General features: G+C 47.4%; 1 protein-coding gene across 1 annotated transcript in view; it reads right to left on the bottom strand.

Moving 5' to 3' along the window:
• EPHA10 (EPH receptor A10) overlaps positions 1–12,371 on the bottom strand; it is a 1,119,172-nt gene that overhangs the window by 605,408 nt on the left and 501,393 nt on the right. Inside the window, exon 5 of the mRNA XM_073562411.1 lies at positions 8,690–9,025. Within this exon, the coding sequence (XP_073418512.1) occupies positions 8,690–9,025 (336 nt within the window). The remainder of the gene's footprint in view (positions 1–8,689; positions 9,026–12,371) is intronic.

The following is a 12,371-nucleotide window of genomic DNA, read 5'->3' as shown; positions in this document are numbered from 1 at the left end:
ACTGCGCACGGTAGACACAGGAACATTCAGGTCTTTGGAGATGGACTTGTAGCCTTGATATTGCTCATGCTTCCTCACAATTTGGTTTCTCAAGTCCTCAGACAGTTCTTTGGTCTTCTTTCTTTTCTCCAGGCTCAATGTGGTACATACAAGGACAGGACAGAGGTTGAGTCAACTTTAATCCATGTCAACTGCCTGCAAGTGTGATTTAGTTATTGCCAACACCTGTTAGGTGCCACAGGTAAGTTATAGGTGCTGTTAATTACACAAATTAGGCTAGTTTCACACTAGCGTTTTGGAGCGCAGCGATGGCCTGCGCACGGCCGCTGCTAAGCCCCGCCCCCTGACGCGCCCCGCCGGTAGCTCCGCCCACCGGCGCATGACACTGCATGCGCCCTGCGTCCCCTATCTTTATCACAGGGGGCGCAGGCCGTGCGCAGTATGCATTTGGCGGCGCATGCGTCCTTTTGACGGTGCGCCGACCTGCGCCAAACGCAACCTGCTGCATTTTGGTTGCGTCGGCGCACCGTCAAAAAGGCGCATGCGCCGCCAAACGCATACTGCGCACGGCCTGCGCCCCCTGTGATAAAGATAGGGGACGCAGGGCGCATGCAGCGTCATGCGCCGGTGGGCGGAGCTACCGGCGGGGGCGCGGCAGGGGGCAGGGCTTAGCGGCGGCCATGCGCAGGCCGTCGCTGCGCTCCAAAATGCTAGTGTGAAACTAGCCTTAGAGAAGCATCACATGATTTTTCGAACAGTGCCAATACTTTTGTCCACCCTCTTTGTTATGTTTGGTGTGGAATTATATCCAATTTGGCTTTAGGACAATTCTTTTTGTGTTTTTTCATTTAAGACAAATTAAATGAAGATAATAATACCAAAGAATTTGTGTTTGCAATCATTTTCAGGAAGAAACTGAGTATTATCTGACAGAATTGCAGGGGTGTCAATACTTTTGGCCATGACTGTATATACAGGAGTTGGACAAAATAAAGGAAACACCTGGAAACATCAACAAAGGTTAGTTTAATATGGTGTAGGTCCACCTTTTGCGGCGATTACAGCCTCAATTCCCTGAGGTATGGATTCATACAAGTGTAAGGAAGGGGACCCCCACAGAGTGTCCGGGCCGGAACCAAGGGGACCGCCATCTGAGTTCCTAAGGAAACAGTACCCGAGGAACAGAGGAGGAGAGTGGACTGTTGAGAGTGACAGGACAGCAAGGAGAGGGGCGTGTATAAAAGGGACAGGGAGCGCGCAGAGGAGTCAGTTGGTGATACGTCAGACACGGAGCAGGAGGCGGAGGGGGCATGAGAGAACGGGAAGGACACTGACAGTTGAGAGAAGAGACCAGCAGCAGAGGGTAGATATGCAGTGGCCCTCAGAAAAGAGGCGCCAAGCTTACCAACAGGGGACTGCCTCTTCACCCCAATCCCGGGTTACGATCTGCCCCCGGTCATCCTCGGTCATTACCTCTGAGCTCGAGCCCTCTGCGGCCTGTCTGCTCCCTCTCCCGGCTGCTGCCATCCCCCTTCCGCCCGCTGCTGCCACCCGTGGATGCTGCCGTTTCACTTCAGCCCGTGGTTACGGCCTGTCTATCACTGCTCACAGCCGCCTTCACCCCGCTGCAATCGGCGGTTGGGGCCTATTCCTCATCAACAGAGACACTCTGCACACAGCCCCAGGCTGTGCGCGTGGCCAGTAAACCGCCACTCTTGAGCACTGCGACACAACCCTGCTTGGGGACAGGAGTCCCATTAAAGTCACTAACAAGTGCAACCCCGCTGTTACAACAGGGGGTTACTTCATCTCAGGACTCCATCAGGGCCTGTTGTGCCCCAACTCCTCCTGGGCGCTGGAACACCCGAAGACTGCTCCAAATCTTCAGCAGCTGGGCCCAGCAGCTGCGACGCCAAGGCAGCCTCATCAAAGACGCCAGAGCAGCCTCTTGAAAGACGCCAAAGCAGCCTTATCAAAGATGCCAAAGCAACTTCATCAGCAACGCAGCTTCCACAGAGATGCCGAGGGACGTCAGGACGGATAAGTGACATTATAGAGTATAAGGACCCTTAGATGGCCATACCGTGGCCCCATAGTAACCGGCCTCGGCCGGGTTAGTCGTGCTCTTTTCAAATAGTGTTTGGTTGTACTGAGTCCCTGCGAGGACAACTGTTGTTATCCCTTTTTGGTTGCTTAGTATAGCCCTAGTGGCTTCAAATGATAAAAGTTTGCTTTTCAAAGTTCAACCAGTCTTGCATCTCATCACTGCATCCTGCGAACCTGCTGTTACCTACACTTGGTGTAGTCTGCAGGATGCAGTCTCTGAGCGCAGACAACGACACTCCAGACCAGGGCATGGCCGTGAATTCAACAGTTGTCAAGGGCCCTCGTTTTAGCATTTTGTTGGGGGCTATGCTGAGCAACCTGCCTAGATTTTCCGGCTCCAATACCATGCTATGGAGCAGGACAGAGCAAATTCGGGGGCTCTTTCGAATGCACCGATGACTCCTGACCTGGAACCAGAAGTAGCTCTCATGGCATTAGATGGGGAAGCTCGGAATTCAGTGATGTTAAAACCCTCGGGACACCGCAACACCTTTTACAATTTTTTGCAGATTTTAGAACAGAACCATGGGGACCCAACCATCGTGGGAGAGTTAAGAACCCGGTTGTTCAGTCGGATGCAGGGGGAGGGGAGACCATCACCCAGTATATCAATGTCCTCCAAGAGTTACACATGGCCATCGAAAGAAAAGACAGCGTAGGGGTAGGACCTGTTGTCATTACACTACGTGACCTGTTGGTGACTGGACTGTGGGACCTGTTAATAACGCAGGCATTACGGGAGCAGATTAGAATGAATCCACATATAGACTTTTCTGAGCTGGGAAGTCAAGCACGTGCTCGAGAACAGGAGCAGGGAATGACGGTCCCCATGGGGAAGGTCCGGAGTGTGGAGGCTTCCCTGAACACAGTTGTGGAGCCTCAATGGGTAGAGGAAATGAAGCAGGAGTTGAAGAACATACAGGGCGAGTTGGCTGGAGTGAAAAGAAGGACTAAGTCTGGGACTGGATGGCCTAGTTTCAACCCTGGTCCCTGGGGACCCGCCCCACCCGGGGCGGACAGACCTTGCAGACCCAGTGCTATGAGTGCGGGGAGCCGGGCCACTTCGCCCGAGAGTGTCTGCGGCGTGGGAGACACCCACCCCGGCGGCCATTAAACTAGAGGGCTCCGGGCTGGGGGGACGCCGCTCGGAGCCAGAGACCACGATTAGGGGTGGTGGAAGTCCCGAAGATTTGGTCGCAAAGTGTCCGGTGGTATGGGCAGAAGTCAAGGGCCGTGCAGTCCGGTGCCTGGTGGATATGGGGTCACAAGTAACAACTATGCCTGCAACTTATTTCTGGCAGAATTTCCCCGAGGCAGCGAGACCCCAGTGGGGGCCCATGATCAGACTGGTAGCCGCCAATCAACTACCGGTCCCTGTTGCCAGGGTGGTGTGGGTACAGGTAACGCTGTGTGGTAAATTCCTCAGCCGCAGAGGAGTGGTTCTGACCCAAGGATAAACTAATAAACAGCACCCAGTCATTCTGGGCATGAACATACTGCTGGAGTTCAGCAACCTACACCTCAATGATCCCACGCATGAGACCTTGAAACAGTGGGGTTCCCGTATGGCCGAAGGACAGGTATTCCAGCAGTTAGTGTGGGAAGCACGACTCCTCCAGGATTGCCAGGATGGCGAGGCCCTGGGCAAAGTCATCGCGCCAGCAGCTCCCCTGCTTGTACTGCCTCCTGGACAGACAGTGGTGGCCATGCCCATCCAAGTCCCGATAATATTGGAAGGCGTGGAGATGCAGGTGGAGCCATGCTACTCGGAGAGCTTACCCCCAGGCATACTGGTGGCTCGCTCCCTGACCACAGTGCAGAAGGGGACTGTCCTGGTGCGCTGCGTCGACCTTGAAGACCAAGACATCACCCTGAAGCCCTGGACAGAATTGGCCAAGCTAGTAAGGCCTTTTGAAGAAGTACTACCGGCCCCTGCAGTTAAATTGAAAGTGCAATCCGAGGACCCCTGGGCAGTAACTATCCGTACTCTACAGGCTACCGAAATTTCAACTCAGGAAAAGGGTTGAATCATCCTGGAACAAATGCGGGCCGAACTCTCCGGACTAACTGCAGCCCAGTTTTCTCAGATAAAAACACTGCTCGGACAGTACCACAAGGTATTTGCTAGTCATGAGGAAGATTTTGGATTTACCACCGCCATTACCCATGGAATTCCCAAGGCAGGAGCAGCCCCCATACGTGAACGATATCGACATATTCCTCCACAACTCTACCAAGAGGTGAAAACTTTGCTGGCCCAAATGCTACGAAAGGGAGTGATTCGAGAAAGCCAAAGCCCCAGGGCAGCTCCTATTGTGTTGGTCCGCAAAAAGGATGGCACCTTACGATTCTGCGTGGACTATCGAAAGCTGAATGCTTGCACTATCAAAGACTCGTACCCACTACCCCTGAAACGCTAAAAGACATGCAGGCCATCCTGGGGTTGGCTGGATACTACCGTCGTTTCATAAAGAATTTTGCATGCCGGGCTCGAGCCCTGCATGACCTGCTAAAGGGGGCTCCCGCTGCTGCAAATGGATGAAAAATCCAGTGGCGACAACCTCAAGAAGAGGCCTTCCAAGACCTTAAGGCTGAGCTTTCGGATGCTCCGGTGTTAGCTTATGCGGATTTCTCGCAACCGTTCATCCTGCACACTGACGGGAGTCTTCATGGGCTGGGGGCTGTGTTGTCACAAGTTCAAGACGGCTTTCCGAGTGCAACCCTGACAATTGTAGCTTCTTTAAGCTCGAGCTCCTCGCAGTAGTGTGGGCCATGACAGAGCGGTTTGCAGAGTCCCTGGCGGGCTCCGAAGTAGTGGTGCGGACCGACAATAACTCGCTGGCCCATTTGGAAAATGCCAAACTGGGAGCTCTGGAACAAGGATGGGTGGCCCGGATGGCGTAATTCAACTATAAAATCATCTATAAAAGAGGGGCCGAGAATGTACACGCTGATGCTCTCTCCAGGACTCGAGATGACGAATTAGAAGGGGAAGAAATACCGTTCGCCCTCACCGCTGCCGTGCCTCCAGCTGCCACCCAGGAAGTACCTCCCACGGAGACCCTAAGGGGCATGCTGGAACAATCCCGGGATAAGTGGATCCAACAGCAGCAAGAAGACGAAGAAATTGGGCTTCTCCGGAAATGGGTAACCGCTGGCAAACTGCCCACTGACTCCCAAAGACAGACTTTGACTCAGGACATGTCGCTGATGTTATGACAATGGGAGAGACAGGTTATCCGAAAGGGACTATTGTATCGTAAAATGACATCACGAACAACATCTATGACGAGTTGGCAGGTAGTTGCGCCCGGAGCCCAACTTAACGAACTGACTCGAGAAGCCCACGAAAAAGGGGCTCATTTCGGAGCTCAAAAGACCTTGCAATGGTTACAACAGAAAATTTACCATCCACGCTTGCATGCTGTTGTGGACGAGACTTGCCGGACCTGTCGCCTATGCGAATTAGCTAAACCGCCCGCACAGCGAGCCCAAGTACAAACAATCGTGACCTCAGTGCCCCTCGAGCTTTTGACGGTGGATTACCTGACCATTGGTCCTGCATTCCTGCATTCCAGGGGTATGAACACTGCCTCGTCATGGTAGACCAAGTTCCCTGTGGTCACCCCCACTCGATACCAGACCGCGGAGTCGGCCGCCTCTGCAACTTGTAGAAGCTTTATACAAGTTTACGGCTGACCTCAACGGATACATTCGGATCAAGGAGCATGTCTTTTGGGAAAAATAATGGAGGAACTACACCGTCTCTACGGTACTGACAAATCCCGGACCACGCCATACCATCCGCAGGGAAACGGGGCCTACAAGTGATTTAATCGGACATTAATCCAAATGCTGCCTACTCTGGAGAATGACAAGAAGGCCCGTTGGCCCGAATATGCCCCTGAACTAGTATGGGTCTATAACAACCAAGTACATCGAGTTAGCGGCTATACCCCTTACTCCTTGTTGTTCGGACGCGAGGGCAAGGGGGATCACGGAGGTAGAGTTGGACCCAGAGGAACCTCAGCCCTCGACTGGGGTATTATCATGGGTCCGAAATCACCTGCACAGGCTGCAAACTCTTCATCGAATCGTACATACCAAATTTCAAGACTTAGAACAACCAGGAAAGAGTTCATCTCTACCTCCTGACCTACAAAGCAGAGACCGAGTACTCGTACTAGGCCAACGTCCCCAGAACAAATTAGAGCCACGCTGGGAAGAGGGTCCCTATCAGGTCTTATGCCATATAAACCCTGAAGGACCTGTGTACGAAATACGACCCGAGAAAGATGAAACGCTGCCTACCCGCATAGTGCATCGGAATATGCTACGCCCCTGTATTTATACTGACCCGAAACAACCTGAACCTGCTCCTCAGGACTCTGAACCATTGCCCATGTTCTAGGACTCGGACGACGAAGAAGACTTCCCCACCATAACCAAGGGCTCTCTACTCAATGACAAACCAACTGACACATTTAGCCAGCCTGAACTAGCTAGCCCACCACCGGCCACCACCCCAGAAGACTCCACCCTCATCGAACTAAGATGCTCCGAACAGTCAACAGCCGGCAAACCCCCCGAACGATACGAACAGGACCAGTTCATATGGTAGCGAAAACTGAAACCTCCGCAGACCAGCCCAAGTATACTGAGGCCCTCGCCCGAGGACTGGCGAGCTTACAGGATGGAGGAGTGTAGGGAGGAGGACCACCACAGAGTGTCCGGGCCGGAACCAAGGGGACCGCCCTCTGAGTTCCTAAGGAAACAGTACCCGGGGAACAGAGGAGGAGAGTGGACTGTTGAGAGTGACAGGACAGCAAGGAGAGGGGCGAGTATAAAAGGGACAGGGAGCGCGCAGAGGAGTCAGTTGGTGATACGTCAGACACGGAGCAGGAGACAGAGGGTGCGTGAAAGAACAGGAAGGACACTGACAGTTGAGAGAAGAGACCAGCAGCAGAGGGTAGATGCACAGTGGCCCTCAGGAAAGAGGCGCCGAGCTTACCGACAGGGGACTGCCTCTTCACCCCAATCCCATCCATCCATATATACACCCATCCTATATTATTACAGATATAATGCAAACTGCATAGTCTTGAATTTCCTGAAATAATAAATTATTATGTAAGTTAATGGTCAATTTGAGTTACTTTCTTTATATAGTTGTTTTTCTTTTAAAAGGATTCTGTCACCATGATTTTACTATGTAAGCTGAGAGCATCATAATATAGGAGCAGAGACTAATTACAGGGAAATGTCACTTACTGGGCTGTGTTTTGCTGTTTCAATACAATCAGTGTATTTTCAACAGAAGATTATCACTACAGGACAAGCTGCCTTGTGCACCTCAGTCTAACCCAGCACTGATTATCAGCTCTCTGTCACTATACAATGTACACAGATGTGATATGGCCACATTTATACATAGCTCCACATCTGAGCTCTGCTAGATCTGCAGCACAAAAAACTGGGACTCTATCATAACTGCTACAACCAGTAAACTAAGTGATACATCCCTGGAATCAGGGTCTTTATACTTACATCAGATAACATAACAAAAACCTGCTGACAGATTCTCTTTGAATGTATTTGGTACTTTTACTATTTATGGGTATGTTGATATGTAATGGCTAATCCATGCTAAGGGATAATTAATGACCTTTAAAACAAAGAAAGTACAAGAGAAATCACATGATATGGATTAGGTCATGGGTTTTCTTAAACTTTACTGAGAGTCTAAAAACTGTCACTTCTGCCTATTGTTTTCTTTGCATTATTTGAGGTCTGAAAGCACTGTTTTTTTTTTTTTTATTTTGACCATTTTTCTTTGTCAGAAAAAAACAAACAAAATGTATCGCTTGGAAATTCGGAGACATGTTGTCAGAAGTTTATAGATTAAAAGAACAATTTACATTTTACTCATAAATATACCTATAAAGAGACAAATAAGACAAACTGAACGTTTGGAAGTGGTCTCTTAATTTTTGCCAGAGCTGTATTTAACCCTCGGATACTACTACAGGCAGCAGGAGGGCTGAGCACATAAAGCAGCACCAGGGAAAGCATCCAATTTTCAATACTTAGACTTTTCTTGCCACAGAATATATATTATGTATGTCACATTTATATTTATAAATGAATATAAAAAATAAATATTGCCGAATCTCTGAATGTTATATACAAAAATCTAAATTGTTTTCACTACCAGACATTGTAATACATGAAAATAAAATATTTATTTTTGCCTCTTACAAAAGCGCTTGTCATAATTCTGAAATACTTTTCTTCTTAAATGTCTGGCTGCTGACAACTAAGCCTAGCTATAATAATCGCTGACAAAGTCTCACTGCCACTGATCAAAAGAAGGTTGGCTTGTATAAAAAATAAAAAAACAACCAAACAACTAAAAAAAAACTAAATGCTGGTAATTTCTTCCAACAAAGTACATTTTGTTTTTGCACGTAACTAACAAACATCAAAGTCTTAAAAGAGGATTATTCAATTATAGAAGCAAATTAAATAATTCAGGACCTTAGCAAACAGCAATTTTAAGTAGAAAGTATGATTTTTACTGTACCTGCATTGTTTGTGGAGATGTGAATTTCGGCAAACTGTTTGGTGTAAATGCTGAAATCAGAAACTCCATTTACGGATTCCACTCGGATGGTGTAATTCATATGAGGCAACAGGTTGACCAATGTAACGGTCCGTTCGACTAATCCAATCTGTTGAGGAACATAACCAATGCTGCTACCGCAAGGCTCGCATTGCTGAAAGACGATGGAACAACGATCGCAGAAGATGTTGTAGGTGAGGTCACCCCTGCCTCCAGTATCCAACGGCGGATTCCATTCTAAAACCAGTGTTGTTTGCTTCATTAGATAAATCAGGTGCCTAGGTGCAGAAGGTGGTCCTAGAAGGACAAAGACATAAGTTAGGCCTGCACTTACAAGAAAGATTTTTTTCAACATTTTTATGCTTTCTCCTTGGGTATTTTTTAAAGGGAACCTGTCACTTGAGCCTGCTGTCAGTCAGGGCCGGATCCGTGGAGACAGCCGTTGCTCTCTATACAGAGAGCAATGATTGAATCCGCGTTGGCGCCACCCCTGTGACTGTAACCGAATGCTACCTAAAGGAAAAAGGATTTCCTCCCAGCAGCGGGAGTCTAAGTGCCGGTTTCGGGCAGGGTCAGAATGCTTTTAAGCCACAGATTAACTACATATCTGCAGGTTGTGTTTCTTTCAAGGTTCCCTTTAAAAAAACATTCTACAAGTACCTAATAATAGATAGGGATTTAGTGACGTATCAAAGTATATTATTGATACATTTAGGGATATTTTTCTTTAAATAAAAGCTCTCATTTTTGTTTTATTACAAATCTGTAACTATTTAGCTTCTACAGCGTCTATATATTACAGAATATATCTAGCTGTATTACAGGGTGAGCCACCTTCTCTTGTTAGTGCAGTTTTATTCACAAACTGATCAGCTCTTCTGTCAATAAAATGGCTAAAAATGAAGCAGTATGTGACAAAAATAGTCCATCAGCCTCCCATGTGAGGTTTCCAGAAGCTTTTCCATGTACAGTTTTTTTTGTGATTGGAGGAGGCTGATGGAGTCGTTTGGTCAAATGCTCAGCTATTAATAGCCATTTTATGGACCGAAATGCTGGTCAGTTTGTGAGGAAAATTGAACATACAAGAAAAAGTGGCCGACCTCAATACCTGAGTATCTGTCTGTGAGCTTGTTCTGATTGAGCACTTTGTAACCCTTATCTCTTTTACTGAGCTTCAATAAGCTGATTTATGACATCAAAATTCTTAGGAAAAAGTTCCCACAATTCCTAAATACAACATGGAACCAATCAAGGAGCGCATGAGGATCACATGATAGGGAAAACACTGCCCATTAGAATACAAAAATCTTACATTTAGGAATTAGCAATCCTGTGGAAGTTTAGGTTCTAGTACCCGACCCGACCTTTACTCCGAACTTCGGTTCGGGTACTAGAACTGTACCCAAACTTGAGCCAGAACACACACCCCATTGAAAACAATGTAGACCTGAACTTTGGATCTGGAAAAAAAATTCTCTCTCTCTCTCTTTCTCCTCCCTCTTCTCTCTCTCTCTTTCTCTGGAACTCCAAACATTGCCACGGACTTTGGGAGAAAGTCCATGTTCGGCATTTAGCATACGACTAGTGTTGAGCATTCCGATACCGCAAGTATCGGGTATCGGCCGATACTTGCTGTATCGGAATTCCGATACCGACTTCCGATATTTTTTCAATATCGGAATTCGGCATCGGAATCGGAAGTTCAGTTGATTGACGGCCTGACGTCATCATGATGCGCGGTGTGTGCGCATCATGATGCGCCGTCATTTCGGGCCTTCCGGGGGTCTCTGCCGGCCTGCCGGGGGGCTGTGCCGGCCTGCCGGGGGGCTGTGCCGGCCTGCCGGGGGGCTGTGTGGACTGCCCGGGGTCTGTACCGGCCTGCCGGGGGGCTGTGCCGGCCTGCCGGTGGTCTGTGCACCCTGTGGGGGTCTGTACCGGCCTGCCGGGGGGCTGTGCCGGCCTGCCGGGGGGCTGTGCTGATGTCCGGGGGTCTGTGCAAGCATCGTCCGATGGGACTACAAGTCCCATCGGGCGATGCCTGCTACCATGACAGTGATTGACACATTAGCCAATGATGGGACAGTAGTAGTCCCATCATCCGGCTAATGTGTTAAATGTTAAAAAAAAAAAAAAAAAAAAAATACTACATACATACTACATGCATGCTACATACATACTACATGCTACATACATACTACATGCTACATACATACTACATACATGCTACATGCATGCTACATACATACTACATGCTACATACATACTACATACATGCTACATACATACTGCATGCTACATACATACTACATACATACTACATACATACTACATACATACTACATGCATGCTACATACATACTACATATATACTACATGCATGCTACATACATACTACATGCTACATACATACTACATATATACTACATACATACTACATACATGCTACATACATACTGCATGCTACATACATACTACATACATACTACATACATACTACATGCATGCTACATACATACTACATGCATGCTACATACATACTACATGCATGCTACATACATACTACATGCTACATACATACCACATACATACTACATACATACTACATACTACATATATACTACATGCATGCTACATACATACTACATGCTACATACATACCACATACATACTACATACATACTACATGCTACATACATACTACATATATACTACATGCATGCTACATACATACTACATGCTACATACATACCACATACATACTACATACATACTACATGCTACATACATACTACATATATACTACATGCATGCTACATACATACTACATGCTACATACATACCACATACATACTACATACATACTACATACATACTACATGCTACATACATACTACATATATACTACATGCATGCTACATACATACTACATGCTACATACATACCACATACATACTACATACATGCTACATATATACTACATGCATGCTACATACATACTACATATATACTACATGCATGCTACATACATACTACATGCTACATGCATGCTACATACATACTACATACATACTACATGCTACATACATACCACATATATACTATATACATACAATACATTCATACAATACATACATAGACATACAGTACATATAACATAGAGTAACATACTTACCAATACTTGTCACATTGTTCCCCGAAGCCATTGTCTTTTCCGGGATAAATATTAACATAACAAACCACAAAAATACTCACCCACGATCCGAAGCAGTCCACGAGTGTGTCCCATGACGATCTTGGGTAGAGAACTGCAGCATCAGATGATGCTGCCGTTCTCTACGGGCTGCAGGAATCCAATGACGGAAGGTAGGTATCCTTCCGCACTGTATTCCTCCGCCACTTAAAAAAAAAAAAGTCCCTAGTCTCACTTTATGCCATTGCTGCGTGGGAATTTCCCACACAGCAATGGCATAAAGTGAGACTAGGGACTTTTTTTTTTTTTAAGTGGCGGAGGAATACAGTGCGGAAGGATACCTACCTTCCGTCATTGGATTCCTGCAGCCCGTAGAGAACGGCAGCAACAGCTGATGCTGCAGTTCTCTACCCAAGATCGTCGTGGGACACACTCGTGGACTGCTTCGGATCG

Source organism: Dendrobates tinctorius, unplaced genomic scaffold, assembly GCF_039654945.1.
Source record: "Dendrobates tinctorius isolate UK_male_01 unplaced genomic scaffold, ASM3965494v1 ptg000015l, whole genome shotgun sequence".
Taxonomy (NCBI): domain Eukaryota; kingdom Metazoa; phylum Chordata; class Amphibia; order Anura; family Dendrobatidae; genus Dendrobates; species Dendrobates tinctorius.
The sequence above is the reverse complement of the archived record's forward strand: the minus strand, read 5'-3'. Positions and strand labels throughout refer to the sequence as shown.